At 39.2% G+C, this 20,759-nt stretch overlaps 2 protein-coding genes across 8 annotated transcripts in view; one reads left to right on the top strand and one right to left on the bottom strand.

The window, feature by feature from the left end:
• The window catches only part of LOC127367486 (phosphatase and actin regulator 1-like), a 46,592-nt gene that overhangs the window by 20,671 nt on the left and 5,162 nt on the right, over window positions 1-20,759 (bottom strand). For 2 of the 5 annotated variants that reach the window (XM_051407383.1, XM_051407386.1), the window contains exons 1-2: window positions 4,918-5,538; window positions 1,946-2,110 (exon numbers count right to left, since the gene is read on the bottom strand). In XM_051407383.1, the coding sequence (XP_051263343.1) occupies window positions 1,946-2,110; window positions 4,918-5,200 (448 nt within the window). In that variant the 5' untranslated portion in view covers window positions 5,201-5,538. Of the gene's footprint in view, window positions 1-1,945; window positions 2,111-4,917; window positions 5,539-20,759 lie in introns of those variants that run through there. The other 3 variants (XM_051407395.1, XM_051407411.1, XM_051407402.1) reach the window with 2 other exon arrangements.
• LOC127367456 (zinc finger protein 665-like) lies at window positions 10,434-16,428 on the top strand. Of its 3 annotated transcripts, none has more exons than XM_051407348.1 (7): window positions 10,434-10,607; window positions 10,841-11,040; window positions 12,339-12,440; window positions 12,522-12,617; window positions 12,748-12,862; window positions 13,471-13,594; window positions 13,695-16,428. In XM_051407348.1, exons 1-6 carry the CDS (start codon window positions 10,583-10,585, stop codon window positions 13,536-13,538), a joined length of 606 nt encoding a protein of 201 aa, XP_051263308.1. In that variant the 5' UTR covers window positions 10,434-10,582; the 3' UTR covers window positions 13,539-13,594; window positions 13,695-16,428. The 3 variants fall into 3 exon arrangements, with proteins under 3 accessions (XP_051263308.1, XP_051263302.1, XP_051263294.1); XM_051407342.1 differs by having other exon boundaries at window positions 10,447-10,607; window positions 12,829-12,858; XM_051407334.1 differs by having other exon boundaries at window positions 10,447-10,607; window positions 12,748-12,858.

Raw genomic sequence — 20,759 nt, 5'->3', positions numbered from 1 at the left:
CTCAGCTTTCATCACAACAAAATTGTAGTTACAAGAGGACTAAATTAATGTGAATAATTACACCCAGCTATCGTTTGTTCTCTGATAAGGAGCAAGCAATTACTTCTTTCTCAAAGTGATTATTTTCACTTATCAGATTTGTTTCCCCATTTTTGCTCTGCTCTAAGATATATTAGAAATTGTCACCAAGCATAGTCGTCAAATACCGATGCTTTGGGTTATGGTAAATGGGAAAACAAAGTGGCTAAGACTCAGAGTGAGTTACATAACACAACACAACAGGTGCTGTTAATGCTCCCAGGTCTATTTAAATGCAGATTATTGGCATTCATTTGAATTCATGATTCTGACCTGACAAAAACTCCCAATATTCACAATATTCATCCAGCTCAGTTTTAGTCTACACCATCTTATATCTGAAATATCTGTCTCTTTAGCCACTAAACACGTCACTACATTCACCAGCTAACTTAATCTTACTTGTTCATCACTATTAGCGACCCCTTTGTAGTCATTTGAGCCATTTTTACGCAAAATATTTTAAATTTAAATTTGCCACACCGGCTCATGTTACTGCCTGCTGCACACAGGCCACATTCCTTTTATTTGGGACTTGAGGGTTCATGCTTCTCGCTGATCGATGTGACAGTGTGGGTGCAGTTGTAGTGGCGTCAATGTGGTGAAAGAACCCTGTCTGTGCACTGGAGCTCCTTGCAGGATTGTGTATGCCACCAAAGCTTGAAACAATGCAGAAATTCCATTAAGGGACCACTCTAGTGAGATATACTGGTAGGTCATCATAATCCACCATCATGTTGCTATCAAAAAGGGTTGAATAGAACAATAGCAAAAATGATTATTTGGAGACAGCAGCATTATGGATACAAAACAAGTGGATAACAAAGGCGATGGAGAGAGCTTTTTCACTCAAGTCCACTGTGCATTAACACTATTGTAACAGAAAAAAAAACCTTTTGTTGCTCAGCTCTTCATTATTGTCCTTCATCACAACAGGGGAGATGCTGTTATCAGAGAGCATACTGTACATGACTGTACCAATGAACAGAAAAACATCTCCATCAAATATGCACAGTCTTTTACAATACAGTAAAACATCAAGACATTAAGCATTTAATGCTTTAATATAGATTTCATCAGCACCTTTTGCAACCTACTAAAAATACCACTTAGTCCAGAGAGACTGCTGAAAACCATGTTGGAGCAGAAATACAAACTGCAGCCAAACAGCACTCTGGGAACAGCAACTGTCAAAGGCTGACAGGTTACTTCAACCTAAAAGTCAAATGTATGTTTGTTTTTGTTTTTTCCAATTGATGATGAAAAGTGATGAAAAGACATCACATAAGAGACAGAAAGAGAGCAAAACACGATTCAATCAGACAGAGACTGATTCATTCATCAAACTCACACCCAATACCAATGTAATAATATTACTAAATTAGAACATCCTGTCCTGCTTAGACCGGATACAGGTCTCTGTGCAATTGCTCATATTCTACAAAAGCAAGAATTCTGCCTCCAACCCGCAAGACGCAGTCTGACAATGTGCCTCCCTCCTGTCGACCAGGCTGACAGCAGAATTCCGGATGTGTCAGCCAAGGAAAATAAATACAGCCACATCTGAAGAAAGCATGTCCTTCACTCGCCCCTGACAACACTGGGCTGCGAGATCAAAGAAACTCTAAAAGAGACCTCAAAACATGAAACTCCAACGCTGCACTTTTGGCGAATCAATTTCTGCATTTGCAATCACCCTGGAGACTTAATAATTTTTCTTTTGGTCAAAAGGATATACACTGAATTTCTTTCCACAACCAGACATGGTACATGATAACGGGAAGCATGGTTGTTCATAACACAATGCATGTCTTTTTTCTGCATATATTAACATACTGTAGAATTAAGGAAATAAAGAGTCATGTACCAGCAGAGGTCTGCTTGAACTTCTCACTCTTCTTCTTCCTCCATTTCCAGGGCTTGAGGAGGCGTCCCAGAGTGGCAAACTTGCTCCGACGACGGATGGGTGGAGTGTGGGTGCCTGAGATCAAGGACTCAGAACGCATGGCGGCCAGCCTCTCTACTTCCTCAGCTGTAAGGGAACAAAAAAAATTTTAAAATTACAATAAAATAAAAAAAAAAAACAGGGTCTAGTTTAGGTGAGGATGCAGAGGTGGTGATATTCTGGTAATCATGCAGGGAGAGCTAGCTGTGAATGCAGCAGACATGTTTGCTTACAAAAACCCAAGCAGCAGGGATCTTTGCCAAGTGGCCTCCTGAATTCCCTCGTAACTGGATGAGGTTGGGAGAGGATAAACAAACCTGCATATCAGATAGAATTACGCAGGATACGCTCAGAGTCTAAACAGTTTGAGGCTGCATCACACTGAGAGGTTGGCATTAGCTTGCCAAAACACACTAAAGAGACTGATAAGCACCTCATTAAGGGGAAATCTTTCTACTCCTCATAAAATATTCACAAGGCCCGGCTTTTTACACTTTTACGTACCATTGGAGATCAAAAGCAAATGTTAAGCATTTTATTCTAACAAACCATTAAATGAAAAGGTGAGTACATGCTTTGTTTGAAAGATGTTGTAATTCAGGGCTACAACCGGCTCCACTTACATAAAAAAAAAAAAAAAAAAATAGACACCAGGGCACACACACAAGCTGTGCTCATGTGATGATGAAAATCTAAGGTTTTAGCTCCAGGGGTGTGATCATGAAGAGGTATTCAAACTGAAATCTCTGGCTCAAAACACGCTCAGCAGCTTGTGAACAGATCTAATAACTGTGAACAATGCTGGCAGCAAATAAACTATGATGTGCCTTTACACATGGAACCGTTTCTCTACTCTGCCGTTTAATGTTCTTACTGCAAAACTAACTGACATTAAAAGTAGTTCAAAAGCCGTAGAAATGAAATAACATGCCCCGACTCAAACAGCTGAATGAAAACATATGACTGGAGCAGTGGACCAGCAAGGTATTTACTAAAACTAATTTTCTCACCTAACTTATAAACAGCACTCACAGTTTTTTGGCTTCTTGGGATCAATGACAACCCAACTTTGACAACAATGAAACCAGACACAAGAATGGATACCAATGACTGCCTTTAAAGGTGGGACACATATTTAAATAGTAGTTTTGCTACAAAGTACAAAAAAAAAAAAAACCCTTTAAGTATGAACATACAACACTAATTGAACAAGACAAGCAAAAAAAAGCCTGTTCTCATGACTGGTCCGACTACAGTCCGTATGTGTGAGGTGACCTCTAGCACAGCGTGTCGTGTCAGTTGTCAGTGTCACCACATTGCATCAGATCATCACTCATGACATGCTGTCAGGAAATGTGCTGGTTGCTTGTTTTTAAATAATTAGACCACATTCATGTTTTGCCAACTCGACATATTACTTTGCAGGCCAGTCACCTCCCCAAGGCAAATGGACAGCAGGATGAATAATGTGACAGTAATGCAGTAAAAATCAGTGCCACAGACACTCACTTGAATGCTCTGGTGCCTCAGAGCCGACCATCTTAGCAATACTGACACCACACCACTCTATAAATAGGCTCTACAGTCAATGCTAATCGAATCCAGTAGAGATTCAAATTACTTCATTAGGAGGTCCAAAAACTTGATAGAGACAGGAAGACAAAGAAGCAAATCTAAGCAGAGTAACATCCAACAACCAAGTAGGACCCAGCACTATTGCATGTATGATAGACAGATTAAATTGACACTTTTAGTTCAATAAAATAAGTGCTTACAACTGAAACACTTCTTTATATATTACACATATTCTACATTCCTGAAATAATATACTATATGGACCAAAAAAAAAAAGCATTCTTTTTTTGGTGCATCCTGTGAAGATGAACCCTCTGTTTATGCTCTACCCAAAAGGTGGGTGTGTCTGTTTGTATTCCTCAAATACTATTCACTGTTTTTTACAGGTCCATTTCAAGGTAGAAACCCACAAGAATGTCTTGATGATTTAATTAATTAATTAATTACAATCTTGCCTGGCAGAGAGACGGGGGCTCAATCTGCAAAGTAAAAAGGAGAAATGGGTCTTCCAAGTGTCCCAACAGAGTGATTACAATGTGGTCTTTTCAGGGCAGGTGATCATTTACATGACATCTGGGGCACAATAGCATTTAAATCCCATCTTCACTGTGTTGCATATATAACCTACATTCTCCACTACTGTAACACACCACACTGATGTGGCTGCTTTTAATTAAAAACACTTGTTTGCATACCAAGATGGCTGAGTGATGATGTAATGACACTGAACTAGAAATGGCTTTGTGCAAACAGCCTGCACACTTCCATGCCATTTGAATGACACCTATAGGATGAATGGGTCAATTAAATAAATACTCAGGCTAAGCTTCCCACATAATAATACAAATTCATATATATATATATATATATATATATATATATATATATACATATATATATATATAATATAAACACACACACATATATATATATATATACACACATATATATATTCGTGACGCAAACCGACAAGTAGCAATCCAAGTCAGAGCCCAACCCTGTAGGAGGAAGTTCTGATCCAGTCAGAGGCAGTTTCCACAACAGCAACAGTGAATCACTGTCGTGTAGTGTTTTAAAAGAAAAAAAAAAGGTATACGTTGACCCACTTAAAAATTAAGACTACAGAATACCCCCGCACAAGCACAGACACACGAAGGAGACGCAGAGCACATTGAATGATGGAGCGCCTGGGTCTGGTTGTCAAGCGCACTAAAGGAGCCCAGAGGCATGGCAATCGGCGGATAATGAGAGGAGTATCCTGGATGGCGGTACCGCAGGGCTACTATGGGGCGAAACCACACGAGGCTGAGCCTACTCACCGTCCTGTGTGTCGTTCCCGCGACTGCAATTGCTGCAAATGTGCTTGATCTCTTTCCCGATGTGACAGTGGATCGTAAAGGGCATGTTGTTGTTGTGGTGGTGCGGATGCTGGCCGTGCCCTTTCTTGTTGCTGAGGGACATGATTTTGACCAGGCTGAACGCCTTTTTCTTGGGTTTCTCCACCGCCACGGGCGTGTTTTCTCGGCACCCCGTGGTAAACCAAGTGCCGTGCATGATGGTGGGCGCAGGATCCACAGTCGGGTAATTGGCCGTCTTGAACATCGGGGACGCGAAAAACGAGAGCGGCGCTTTGGTGCGCGGCGTTAGGACGGTGTGGTTTTTTTTTTTTTAAATTAAAGGCCCCATCAAATGAGTCCTACCTGTCCTACGTTAGCAGCTTCCATCGACCCCCAAAAAACCAGCCGCTTCTTTTTTTTTTTTTTTTTTTGTGCTGTATCCCCCGCACCTTTACCTGAGATCCCAATATGTGCAGCTACTCGGTTGCGCAATGCAAGAGTCCCCGCTGCCAGATCCAAGTGAGCTAATAATAAAATAGAGGGTGAGTAGTGAATGGCAGCGACTACCTCTCCCTCCCAGAGCTGTAGACTGCAGTCGGTTGTAGCTAATCCACGATTAGTGGAGCTGAGCAGTGAGGGCCTGTGATTGGCTGCACGGTGCGCTCCTCTAATAGGCCAGTGTGGACGGAGGAAAAGTTGCTCCTCCGATAATAGGATTCCAATAACAGTTTGTTTTTTTTGCAAGTTGCATTATATGATAGACCCTCTCTGTATTTAAAAACATTGCAACAGCAACTAAAACCCACCACTAATAAATAATAATCACCATAGGCTATTATTTAGTCGGAAGAGCTTTAATAATTAATCTAATCTTAAAACATCCCCTACAGACATGTATTCAGACATACACAAATAGTCTGCTTGCAACAATAATGTGTGTGTGATATGTTTTCTCTGCAAAAAAAAGTATAATTTCCTCATTAAAATCGTTAAAAAGACATCTACTCCTTCTACCTCATTAACAATCCCAGAATCTATGAATATGCAAACTGGGTTCATCTCTAATTTTTTCCTGCTGGATACAAGATGTCTCCACATTTTATGTGCACTGGCAGCTTCAGGTTTCTAAAATACACTTATATAAGTTGCATAGTGGGCCAGGTTTCATTTCCAAACTATTTGTGATGTGACAAATCATGCTCATAAGATCACCCCTGAAAAAACAGATGTTCAATGAACACAAAGAAACTCCACTTTCATGTTAAAACATCCTTCTAGTGTCAAACTCTGCACATATAAGAACGTTAAAAAAATGGAACAGAGATAAATAGAGCTAGACAACTTGGCAAATCCCCCAAAAAGTGAAAATGGTTAAATGCAAATTATTTCCTTATACAGATCATTGTAGTACTGGGTCTTGGCAACCAATAAAATGAAGGGGAGTGGACCTAAAATGGAGCCCTTTTTGAGTTGCTGCCAATAGTGGAGAATTCTATGTCTGAAAGGGAGCAGGTTCCTCTTGTATCCGCTGTTAAGTGAATGCTCCCTGTGCTATTTAAAGCCCTTGAACAGACATATAGATAAGTTGATTGTAAGTTTATCTGAAAAACTGCTTTCGTTTCAAGTAAACAGCTGAGAGATCTATGGGGTGTCCTATAGTTTTAGGGTTCCCTCTTTAAGTAACATGGCATAATACACCTTCTAATGGACACGTAGACTATGACACTATATATTAATCATCTCCAGGAATGCACATTAAATCCCACGCTACACTTTTGTGTGAAATACGAGCATATGAAACAGAAGAAACAATGACCGTCTGGTAGCTCATATACACACACAGGTATGTGCATCAATGAATTCAACATTATCCACAAATAACATCAATGGGTGATACATTAAGGATATGTCCACCAGGTTTATCCACCTTCTTAATGATGCAAAACTGATTACAAAGGCTAAAGTACTATATTAGATTTAAAAAGTCAGTTTTAAGTGCAAGGGACAACTGTAGTGAATGCAAAAATGATGACATCCATCTAATTCGGGGATAATAACAGACAAGAACTCAGAGAATTAAAATCAAAGAAAAGAAACACAGCAAAGGGACCGTAATCAGTGATCAGAAAGCTCAGTACTTCAAATGAGAGAGTTCAGCCTAAAGTAATAAGCATTAAATATTCTTTCTTTACATCACAAATTCCAAATAGCCACTTGCTTGATCCCTGAAGTTACTGAGCACATTTTGGGGTAATTGATAACATTAATGGCCAGTTAATGAGGCGTTAATCATGGAAAAGATAACAGACCCCACGGCATTTCCAATCACGTTTCCTCCAGAACAGTAATGGTCGTGGGTTGGGGGTGAGTATCTTTGATGCTTCTTCAGTGAGCAGCAGCTTATTCCAGTGACATCAAAGCCTTCTCTGAAATGAGGGACAGAGGCACTTGATTTACTCCCACCACGGTGCAATGCAGCAGCTGCCCTCAGTTGCCTCTTTTTGCTGTAAAGTCTCACTCCCTTGCATTCATTATGCTTTCAAAGTTTAGGAAACCAGCGAGAATGACCTATGAAAAACATTTTCCAATGGATAGGTTAATGGATAAAGGAGCAAAAGTCTGCCATGCATGAGGTACCACAGAAAAGTATGACCCTTATTCTGTATCTGTATGTCTGTTTTTTTTCTTTGCAGCAAGGACTCAGCCTGTGTACACGAGGCGCGCGTTCAACCAGGTGAGCTACCAAGGCAGCCCTAAAACGCCACTTTGGCCTCACTTTCCTATGAAATTATTTTTACAAAAAATCTGATAATTAAAGCTACAAGACAGGTCATTTGTCACCTGCAAGGAAGAATGCTCACATGGCAATGTGGTTATGTAACAACTGTGTCAGGCAGCGCTGATCAGCGCTCTGGCACATCACTTCGGTTAATGCATAAGAGTAAAATGTATTTAATACACTTTTAACTTTAGAAAATTTGTGTAGATATTGTTGCTGTTGATCTATTTGGATTTAAATTTCAAGCTTTAACTTAAACATTATTATTAACACTCTTTCTTCCTCAGAAAAAGTTGGTTTTAAGTTTGTGTCATTGCATTTTTTGTGTGACTAATTCAGCACAAATCCTGTGATCAAAAACAAAATAAATGTTCCTGTGGTTGACAACTTACCTGACACACAATAAACTTAAACTGACACAGTAAGCTCACCCAAAGCAGCTAAGAAGTATTTGCCAATCCTCTCTGACTCACATGATGGACATGTTGTCTCGTAGTGTTGCTGCCATGAAGCCTCAGTAAATGTTAGTTCTTATGTACCACTGAAAAGCAGGGAAAGCATGGATTCTACTCAAATTAATTCAAATTAAACTGTAACATAGTGAGATTTTACTTGAAAGAGAGTTAATAATGATCTTCCTTTAATATTTTGGATTCTGGTTTGAGCTGGTTTCCATGGATGCGGTGCAGGTTTTAGGCTAAACAATCTTACAACTTCCGACTGAGCAGCCTGTCACTACAAATCTGCTGTTCCTATTCTCCGTGTATCTCTCTGTCTCTTCCCATCTGTCATTCTCTCTCTGCATTATTATCTGTCTTACTCTCCCATAGTTACACACAGACACAAAGTACCACATTTTCTTTGACACAATCTAAAAGGGAATTAATTATACAAGTGCAGTGCCTTTGCCTTTTCTCAATTTGCTGTAGGGAAACGTGAATGACAGTTACGCAATTATAATCTGTGAGGAGAATGATTCCTCACAATTTGTTTTTTTTTATGCAGTTCTTGGCTCCACCTTCAGCTTTAAGCTCAGTCTTCTGCTTGACAGGCAGCAGAGTAATGTGACATGATTATGTAAAGTCCATAGACTGCAACACTTCAGGAGGGAAACAGAGATGTATTCAATGTATTCATTTGAAAAAGAAATCAAACACAGAGCAAGAGACAGACAAATGTCAAACTGAGATAGAAATGTATCCACTTGGTTTTATAGAAAGTTGTTTGTGTCGACAACTTTCCCTCTTGACATTAATAGTCACTGTGAATATAATTCTGCTCAGCCACTGAAGCCAACAGAAATGTTCACAGAGTACTGTCACAGACTGTCAGGGACTGTGGTAAGATGCTTGCAACTACAGTTCCAGAAAACTGTAAACAGATGACTGCTCGCTTCTCATCTTGTTATAATCCACTCCTGCCTGTCTTTTCCCCTTTTCCTCCTGGTTGTCTTGCCCTGTCTCAATATGTTTTCTGTACTGCTGGGTACACTGACAATTACAAAAGGGCAAGTTAACAGGTTGTACCTGATAACTTGCGTGATATGTACTTGAAGAATTTTGATTTCCTAAAAATAAGTGAATACTTTTGTGTAGTTTGATAATTTCAGTTTCTAATGGATAACCAGTATACTATCAACATTTTCATATAGAGCATCTCTTATTGTTTCTAAAGTAAGAAAGTAAAGATATGTGAACACAATTGAGAAAAATGGACAAAAGTGTACATGTGATCATTTGGTTTTCCAAAGCCAATAAAACCATGTCATCTACGTAACACTTGACTTGCATATATACATTGTTGTTGTTGGTCATTGTTGCCTATATACCTATTCCTCATCTACTTGTCTTTGTTTTTAGCTCTATGTCTGTTTCTATTCTAATTCTATGTGTAAGTGCATTGAGAGCAATGTAAAAACCGGTGTCAGATTCGTTGTACGTGTAGGGCATACACATGCTTGGGCAATAAAGCTGATTCTGATAATGTAATCACCAGCATGTATTGATATTGTGTAAAAAGTTTACATTATAAGACCTTTATCACATTATATGATGCTATCACATTTTGCACGGTATTCATATTATGAGATACTACACAAGTGCCTAAAAGCATACAAAATACTGGGTTGTCGCAGTGCCAGGTGAAGGAGGCAACTCTACTTCAGAAACTTATCCCGTATAACAATGCCGCCACCTAGTGGGGTAATTTAGTAGTCTACTTAATAACTTCACAGCACACTCAACAATGAACAATGATTGAGTGAATTAGAAATTATCCGCTGCTTATTTGTCTCTTTAATCACAAAAACGAATACGTGTCATTCACAATGCCCTTTGAGCTTTCTAAATGCCAGGAATATTATTATGAGAAAAAAAAAATCTTATGAAGTGAACTTCTGAACCTCATGTACAGAAAGACACCAGCCAGCATCCTTTGCACTTTGCACCATTGTGGAGTGTCTACAAACGTTATTGTGTGTTTATATATATCTATGGGCTATGTAGAACTGTACATAGTAGTTTATGTCTATTTTGTTGAACCTGTTTATTCATGCCTTTTCTGAGTATGTGCATTAAGAGCAACGTAAAACCGGAGTCAAATTCCTTGAATGTGTGCACCAGAGGCATTAAGATATATATTCTGAATATATATATATATATATATTATATTCTATATTATACAGATTATTCTTGATTCTGATTCTGCCTTGCACGTCTGTACGTAATGACGTAGTGTGTCAACTTCCCAAAGAGAAGATGCGGATGCGTCGGACGTGGCTTCCATGTTCCACATTCAGACGTTATCATATGCTGCAATGTTAGCAAATTTCCACCTTCAGACGTAAAATGTGATGTTCATAACGCCAAAATGAGCAAGATATTAACGGACCATGGTGAGTGTTTAACACTCAACTAAACTTACCTCGATTCAGTCCGCATTTTGCCCTAACGCTAGATAAAAAAGATAGTGTTAGAAAGTGATGTTTTGCGGTAACTTAAAGGCTAATGCTAACGGAAAACGGTGCGGAATATTGTAGCGCTGCAATAAATGTGTCGCTTATTTCCCCCCTTCAAAACAGTCGTCTCCTGTGCTGTTACCTCACAGTTCTAACATTTGTTCCTTCAGGTTCCCTTCCCCTTTCCTCTCTCCGTCTTATCGTCCCGCCTCTGCAGCTTGTGTCTGCAGCTCTGTGGGAGATAGTGAAGCAGGGAGCTGTGATGTATTACGGTCTGCTGGAGGAGTTCGTTAGCACAGTGTTGGAAACGGTCCCTGAACTGCTCACAGACACAGAGAGAGTCCAACTAGTTATGGGTCTACGTGCAAAGGTAGGAATAAGAGGCTAGATGCATTGGTTATTCTGTAATGCTGCTGGTACTACCTGGAGGGTTCAATATGCTACAGATATGAGAGATGAGGTGCTGCAGGGGTGGAATGTAATTTAGTGCATTTACTCAAGTATTATTACAACTTTGAGGTTCTTTACTTGAGTACTTTCTTTCTGCTACTTTATACTTCCACTCCACTACATTTTAAAGGGAAATATTGCACTTTTTACTCCACCACATTTTATTTGACACTAGAGAGATACTGCAGAAAAAGATAACTGAATAAAACATTTATTTTTAATTTTATAAAATATGGTGAAATGTTAACTATGCTCTTGCTTAAACTATGCTATACTAATAATAATTCCTCCTCCACCAAGCATAGCAAGAAATGCTGAAAATTATGCATCGGTAATGATAAAAAATGTATTAAATATATGTAATAAAAATATTCTGCACAAGAGGCATTTTTACTTTTTACATTAAGCTTATTATAGTCTACTTTTATAATGAAAACAATTGTAGGATTGCTACTTTTACCCTTTTTTAAAACCGGTTTTAAATGTTGAAAACAGCTTGCACAGTTATTTCATTTCTGATTGCTCCAGAAAAAAAACAACACATTTTTGATCTCACCTGCTGTCCACCCAATTTAATAGATTTTTTACTTATGCCCAAACCCATGAATTTACATAAAAATATATTTCTTCCTCATTACTCAACATATTTGCGGGTAACCAACCTTGTGCAGGACTTTGACAGGAAGTGCCCTGTCAGGTGGGGAAGAATTGAATCCGCAGTTCCTACAGTACTGTAGAAAAACGAGTATGTCACATTTTCAGTACTTTGGCATCGACTTGGTACCGAAGTGTCGCTTCTCATGACATCCCTAACGACATCATTACACTGCAAGTTTGAGTTTATGCTGGCTGTGAAAGGGGGAAGATGTACAGTGTATACTTTAGAATAAGCCAGCTAATTCAACCAGGTATCTCATACTCTGGATAAACCTTGCACTTAACTGTTTCGTACCATGTTATTACATGTACGTGCATCAACACAAAAGCAGGAAACTCAAGTAACCAATTTTATGTAAATACAGCCATTGCTCTGCTCAAGGTGCTTGAGACAAGCAAATGTTAACTTCAGACTGAAAGGATCATTTGTTTTAAGGATAACTGCTAAATCAGGTGAATGTAATCACAATCTACCCATGCACGGACTCAAATTCACACCTCCTTATGTGACTTTAGTTGACAGCCTTCACTAAATAGTTCTGTCTCTTGATATGCCAACAGTTGGTGCTAGAGTTGTGCCGCAATGATGATTTCGCCAGCCCACAGGCCATCCAGCCTCATCTGAACAGAATAAACACCTACATTCAAAACCAGGATGAAGAAGTAGGTGCTCTTGTTAAATATCTATCACTCTTTGTGTCATTTGCCTTTACTTACATTTGCTTTATTATTTGCTATTTTAAGACATCCAGTTCTGAGGTTAAAGCATCAGTGACAAACTTCCTGAAGCTTGTTCTCACTCTAGTGGATGATCAGTGCCAGAGGGAAATTTTTTATCAGGTGAGCTGTTTGGTACTATATCATATTTTAAAATTATTTGCATTTATTTGGTTAAATGTCTTCTTAAGGGGCAGTATTTTGTGAAATGTAATACGTAATACTTAAAAATATTTTCCTCTTTATTCTTCAGAAAATCTTCCCAACAATGTTCGGCCCTAAATATGACTCAGCCTTACAGGCTCTAATGAGAAAATTCCTCTTCAATCTGCAGAAGCTGCTGCCTGTTCCAAACCTCGAACAAGTAGGTACATGACAAACAATAATCCTGGGGCAAATAAAGAAAAAAAATATATGGATAATTAACATTTTTAACAGTTTCAGGGGTACAATTTATGTTCAGTATGTTAACCGTATGCTTGTAAGTAAGCACAGAAACAAATAAATGTTTATACTGTTATTCCATCCTATTTGGTCTGTTGATTGTAACTTGATACTCCTGATATGCTCTTCTCATAAGTAGAAAATTCCGAACTGTAGGTGTGTGCTGGAGGGTTTTAAGAAAATTTGTTTTCTAACCTTCATGTAAAACTGTGTGTGGAATAAGTTTTATATTACTTTTCCTGCCTTTATGAACTTGTTAAGTAATCAAATCTACACTGATGCATAAATTTGCTGTTACTAGAAGAGGAATTTACAATGACCCGTTTCCACTAGTTTTTCCCTTCTCTGGGAGATGTTGAGAGACATTCTGGGAAATGTTGAAAATAATTAAGTGATGTAAATGTGCACAAGGAAATTTGCTGGACTGCTGTTATGATAAAAAATAAATTATACAATATATCTCCTGAGATGCAAGTGTGTAGTTAATATAAAATATCAGAAGTTGATTTGAACTGTTCTGTTCCATTGCCAGACTTCCCTTTGGCTCAGTCTCTCCCCGCCTATCTTAAAAGAGTGTGTAGACTTCATGAATCAACCTGAGCCCCTGAATACACTCATTCAGCATCACAGACATCATGGGCATAAAACTTCACAAGGTAGTACTTACATTTTCCACATAATTCTTGTATTTTGTATTAATGTTTCTTACATTTTAGTTATTGAAAATAATTTGTGTTTGTCACTTTTCTTGTCTAGCTTTATCTTCCTCTGGTGATGATTGCATCCTATCCAGCCTGTCCTATCACCTACCAACGTGTCATGTGGACGATGACAAAGGAGACACACTTGTCAAATCTGGATCCACGTGTGTCTTACAAGAGGGACAGAGAGATAACTTATTTGACAGTGAGTCAAAAAAGGATAAAGAAGAAAAGGAGATACAGTCAGAATTGCTTAGCAGTGTAGAAAGAAACGGACAGCAGCATGTTGATGATCTGACTGAAGACCAGGGAGCTTCTGTTGAAGTAATACTTCAACCTTTTGATGAAACTGAGTCGAACGATGATGGCGCGGACAAAAAATCGTTTCACCATTTGAAAACTGGCAGTAGGACATCAACCAAAACCTTCAAGTGTCTTGTTTGTGGCCAAGATTTCAGTTCCCTTAACAAACTAAAGAAGCACAAGATTACCCATAGTGGTTGCTTTACAAACAGAATGAGTCAGTCTGCAAGCCAAAGTAGTTTTTTTGAAAATATAAATTTACACCCTACACTAAAGACTTGTATTGTGAATAACGCTTGTAGAAGCAAGACTGAGCTTTCATCTTTAGAAAGTGTCACAACACATAACCCATCAAATTTGATCAGTCTTCCAAACTTTGAGCAGTCTAATGACTGTAGTCTTGTTTGTCATATTTGTGGGAAGGTTTTCACTTACCCAAAGAACTTTGACAAACACCAGAGGGTTTGTGTGGTCAGTAGTAAACAACAAGCAGAGACAGACCCACAGTGTTCCACAAGCTTAGCTCATCACTCCAAACTAAACCCGGTTCCCAAGGCCAAAGAGTCTCTCACCAGTGAAACGGGAACCGGGCCTTCAGTATCTCCGGACTCACACCAAGAGCAAACGCGTAAAAGAAGCAGGCGTGTCAAACAATGCTCCGTATGTGGGAAAATATTTACCTGTTCTACTGACTTGATGAGGCACATGACATCCCACACTGAGCAGAGTCCTTACCTTTGTCCTTACTGCGGGAAAGACTTTGACAACTATGAAGACTGTGAGACACACCAGGAAGGTAAATGCAGAGTTTCAAACCAGCATTCACAGGACAATTCCCTGAGTAACGCAAATAAAAGGAATCAGGAGAATACAGTTTCAAGTGGTATGGGTGAAGTCCCGATAATCACAGATACAGCTGCCAACTCGCTGGATATGCAGCTGTGTAGATCACCTCTGACGTGTCAGGAATGTGGCCAGAGTTTTACTTACTACAAGAGTTTTGAGAAGCACCAGAACAAATGTTCCAAAAGAGCACCTCGAAGGAAAAAAAGAACCAACACGAACCCTTTCGTTATCAATGCATGTAATTTACGACCAGCGGATAATACCAATGGGAGCCATGCCGAAGCTAGTTCAGAAACAGCAAAAACTCCAACCTCCGCAGACCACGCATACGACTCCCAGGCTACGTCTCGCACCATCAAGTGCACCATGTGCGAGAAGAACTTTTCAGAAATCGTCCTCATGAAAAGACATTATTCCCAGTCACATAAAGTCAGAGGCTCATACCCCTGTCCTTTATGCAAGAGAACTTTTGTGAGGTTGTGCGAATTGGTTCGACATCAGCAAAACAAAAAACTGTACCAGTGCGCCGTCTGCAAGAAATGTTACACAAAGCCAGGACTACTGAGTGATCATGAAAAAGTACACACTGCAAGCGTGACACCGCGCATTTGTGAGACCTGCGGGAAAAGCTTCAAATATCTTGCTCATCTGGTCCTGCACCAGAGAAAGCACAGAGAACGGCAGCCTAGCGTTTGTTCCGACTGTGGGAAACAGTTCAGTACAAAAGACTACCTGAGAGCGCATATGGTGAGGCACACAGGTGGTTACCCGTGCCCAGTGTGCGGGAAGAAATTCTTTCAAAAAACATACCTTAAATGGCATCTGTACAAACACACAGGGCAAGAGCCGTACCTTTGTGACACATGTGGGAAAGGCTGGCCGAGTGCAGCTCAGCTCAAGCTTCACATGGTTCAACATACAGAGGAAAGGCCGTTCAAGTGTGAAGACTGCGGCGTGTGTTACAAGAGGGAATCGCATTTGATGGCTCACCATAGAGCCAAACATATGCGGTTGCGGCCGTTCGTGTGCGAGATATGCAGCAAAGCCTTTAGGTTAAACAATGAGCTGAAAAAACACATGATGGTTCACACAGGGGAGCGGCCATTCACGTGTCCAAGATGTGGCAAAACATTTACGAGAAAGTCTCGCCTTAGGGAGCACAGAGAAAAGGCATGTCTGTAACTTTATGCTGGTTGTGCACCATGTAACAGCCTATGTATTTTACCATGTTAATGTGAAATACTACATTCTACCACTTTATACAGTACATACATGTACCATAAGCTGTCATCAACTATGTCTCAATATGTACGATGACTTTTATAATTAAGCTACACGTGTAAATAAACTACAGCGTTTTGATTTTGATTGTGAATGATTTTCATTCAGTGACAATAAAAACAACAGTGTGTCAAATCAAAGTCTTTTCTTAAATGTGCTGATATTTAAAAGAAGCAAAAGGCTGTCTGATAGAAGTAGGAGAAAGACTCACAATTTGGATAATTTTGTATGCATCCAATCCAACAAAAATTGCACAGAAAGATAGAATAACTGGTGAAACTTACACTCCCAGGGCTATAGTTCTGTAACATCTGTTATGCTTAATGACATGTCTAAATAAACCCAGGAGACACATAATGCATAGTGCATTTCTTGATTAATTTTGTTTAAAACTTTGTTCAGACATTTATTTTTGATGGGAGTCGAGCTGAAACGTTTTGTCAACAGAAAATGAATGGGAAACTCAGTTTAGAAGCAAAATGCCATACATTTGGGATTATCTTCATTGTTTTGTATCATTATAAACTGAATATCTTTGGGTTTGGACTGGTGGTTGGACAACACATGCACTCCATAGATGTCCACTTGCGCTTTGGGAAACAGTGGCAGACATTTTTCACTAATTTCTAATGTTTATAGACCAAACTATTAAATTCATTGAGAAATAATTGCCAGATTTGATCATGGAAGTAGCAGCAAAAAAATGGTATGTTCTTGTTTTCTGCAAAGTGTTGCAAACAATTTGATTAAAGAGACTTAAGTTTTTGAAATAAACAGTTTCATGATTTTCTATTTTTTAATCAGACTGTATTATGAACTTCTGCTGATGCCCAGTGCAGCAATAAGCTAAATCGGCACAGCAGACACTACTTAAGTAGAGCACAATGTGGTCAAGCTCTCGCAGAAGTAAAGGCAGCCAAGTGCACTATTATTACATATATTGTATATTGTAGAGTATTACTGATGAATTCACATATAGAATCTGTTGGAGAAAATTAGATCATTTTTAACTGATTAGTCTGTAAAATGCCCCAAAAGTGTGAAAATGGCAGTCAAAATTTCCCATAACTATAGATCATGTCTTGACATTGCTTGTGTTGTGTTATGTTGTCCATTCACAGCGATATAAGTGTAATTTTTGCATAACCTTGTGCAATACTGCTGCAGAAAAAGCATTGCTCCACCAGAGAGCAGTGGTGCTCCAGGGACCGGTTTCATCAGCCAGAGTCCAACTGTGTTTCATGTGCAGGATCTATAAGTTGAGTCATTCTTAATTTCATAGACCACATCCCATAAAATGGCGTGATGCAACACATTTCTATGAATGCATGTCCAGCTGTCAAAATGAAAATGACTTTTGGACTACAGAACATTTCGATATTAGAAATTGTTATGTATGATAGTAATCCTCAAGTTTGAGAGGATAAATATGAAACTAATGTTAAATCTTTCATTAGATCTGTTGTCTCAAGCATCAGACCTAATTTCTATACTGAGCATCGTCTCTGCAGAGCACAGAGGAACCCTCTATTTTTCACTTTGTCTGTTTTTCCACTTTGTCTGCTAATTAAGAAACAGTATTGCAGGCAAGGTGATAGAGGGTGACAGACAGCAGCTTTTTTTGGGGGGGGAATGAACATCTCTGTAATAACCGCACAGTAGAGATGCAAGGACATTTCTCTTAGTTCTGTTTAATGAACAGTGCAATAAGGGGAAAGGGAACACTGCATGCTTTCCTATTTAGAGTCTGGAAAGGGCTGTGGACAGGATGTGCTATACAAAATCTAATTTTGATGTAATAAAGTTGGTTATATGCTCATAAAATCGCTACTTGACAGCAAGCAAGTAAAATTCGAAAGAAAAGAAATCCCACAAAATGAAAGCAATCTTCAGTGGGCTCTGCAACACTTACTGGTAGGCAGACTGTGCCATGCCTCTGGGATGTTCTGGCTGTCTGCAGAGACACTCTGATTTTTCTTTGACTGAAACCTCCATCTGTCCTGCTCGCTCTTGATGAACACCACAGTATGGAGTGGACTATCAACTAAAGAGCTTAGGTCCCCTCTGGCCTCCTGCTGGAGTTAAGACTTATATCTCCTGGTCTCAGGCACAGGTAGCTCAGCATTATATAACACGTAATATCAAAGAGTTTACCTGGTTACTTATGAGCCCTGACGTCTGTCATAATTGCAGGCGTTACTACAGAATAATTCCCCATCGACCATGATTTTAAATCTGTAATGTTGTCTGGTATTATTGATACAGCAATGGTACGGCAAAGTATCCTCTATGAGAAAATAAAAACTGCATGGTTAAAGGTCCAGCTTGTAACATTTAGGAGGCCCTATTGGCAGAAATTGAATATAATATTCATTGGCATGTTTTCATTAGTGTATAATCACCTGAAAATAAGAGCTGTTTTCATTACCTTAAAATTAGCCTTTTATCTATAAAGGGAGTGTGCCACCATGTGGAACCACCATGTTTCTACAGTAGTCCAGAATGGATAGACCAAACACTAGCTCTAGATAAGGCGAGTTTTGCAGCCACTGTTAGCGTCCAGCCAGGGACCTTAGCCGCTTGTCGGTCCCCATATATTCCTGTCCACTCATTTCCTGTTATAACTCTACTGCAATTATTTAATAAAGGCATAAAAAAACTAACAAATTATAAAACTCAATCTGCTTTGACTGTCATGTAAAACAAAAATGAAAACTAAGTTTGGTCTCAAGATTTTCGTTTTAGTTTTAAAGCACATATGTGTGGAATATATATTATATAGCAACACACATTTTTCGACAAAATGTTTCTAAAGAGACATACGTATTTAACTCATTGCACCCTTAAATAGATACAGGTAATAGAGTGAATGCTGTTTATTTTTAGTCAAGTTTATGACATGAACATGACTTTATTTATAATTAGTATTCAAACTTCACATTTTATCACACTGTTACTATGTAATGTGATCACAAAATCAATTCTACATTGGATCTGTCCGTAAAGAATAGGAGTAAAATGTCCCCTGGTTCAATCAGTTAATTTCACAGAATTATTCTCTTCAGATCTCAGTCATTTATCCTGTAGGCTACTGGTCTGTTTTTGCACAGACTTACATAACTGTCTGAAAAGTGCAGGCATAATTTACCATACTGTTCTGTGCAGAGAATACACACAGGCTACATCTCTGTTCTGAAGAGCTTCATGACAAAATAAGGTTTGTACTATAACGTAAAAAGTAATATCTACTCTACATTGCTTAACAGCAAAATTGAAAGAAGGATAAATGACAGCTGAACCTGAAATTTTTATATTCTAAAAATACAGAATGGCAATGCTTTTCCAAAATGGAAGCTGGAATATTATTAATTTGTGGTTTATATTGTGACAAAACATTTGAGAATCACTCATGGACTGAGGTTTGACAAAGATCGAGTGGTGTAGCTAATCAAATATGGTATAATAATACACATCAGCTGTTAATGTAAACGGTTCCTTACACCTCATTTAAATAATAGAAATACTGACCATGTTTCGAAGCATAAGAGCCAAAATGTATCCTGACTTTTATCATTAAAATAGGATTCAATTTTGAAGGACTGCTGAGTGGTGCAATGCAGCTTTGATTGAATTGAGTCCCAGGTTTGCAGCAGTGTAGAACGGATTCTGACTCTGTAAAGTCTCTTACTCAGCAGAAATGTCCTTAAGAGCTGGTGCACTATGGGAGCTACACTGGTGACGCCAGCAACAAATGCCATTCTGTAGACATTCATCATATCCACTTAATGGATGCCCATCGTTTGTCCCCCCACCTGCTTGATGTTATCTCTCGGAGAATATACATTTTGTTATCACGGTAGATATCAGGGATATCACCCACCCATTCTTCAGGCAACAGAGTGCTGCCTCTTTACTTTTATACCCTTGTACCCAACTGAAATTATTGCATGTTGCTTTAAATTCAGTAAAACCAGCATTAGAGAGTAACAGTGATTCAGGCGGAGCTCTCTCCTCCAGCATAATTGGTTCCTTGGCAATGCTGTCTTTCAGATTGCAGTGGTATCTTTTACCCCTCTCTGCCCAATGTGCTGCCACTCTTACTATAAATATGACCCATAAGCACATCATCATGCAGCTTTCTTCAGCTTGGGAGGCTTTTGAAATAGGCGTTATTTCTCAGCTGGCGTGTGGAAAAGCACATCACAGCCAGGAGCCTTTCCCACACTTGTAAGTGTGGCAGAAAGAGAGAGACAGAGAGATGAAAAGAAAGCAGAGAGAGAGAGAGAGAGATTCTGGGAAGATGCAGCTTCCTGCAGGCTCTCATAGAAGACACCTGCCTGTCGTTTTCTTTGAACCATTTTGCTCCAGAGGTTGGGCAGGTTTTCTGGCCTGGTGACACTGATGGTTGATTGAACTTTTATGCAGCAGGAGCATCCAGTAAGGGTCCTAGATTGCTATTTTTGCTCTGATTTTTCCACTCATGTTTTATTCAGACCCGGGATGCATCAGCACGAGAAGGCCTGTGTGCAACCAAGGAGAGAAGATGGATGCTTGGTTGTCTTTTGAGATGCAGAGCTGTTAGTCTATCATATGATGGTCTGAAATGTCAGCCATGTGCCGCGTGCTTGTGTTTGGGAGGCAGAAACACAAAATGTATATAAATCTCTTGCTACTAATTATCACCACTTTG

Source organism: Dicentrarchus labrax, unplaced genomic scaffold (assembly GCF_905237075.1).
Source record: "Dicentrarchus labrax unplaced genomic scaffold, dlabrax2021, whole genome shotgun sequence".
Taxonomy (NCBI): Eukaryota; Metazoa; Chordata; class Actinopteri; family Moronidae; genus Dicentrarchus; species Dicentrarchus labrax.
Note: the sequence above shows the minus strand (reverse complement) of the source record. Positions and strands in the feature narration are given on the sequence as shown.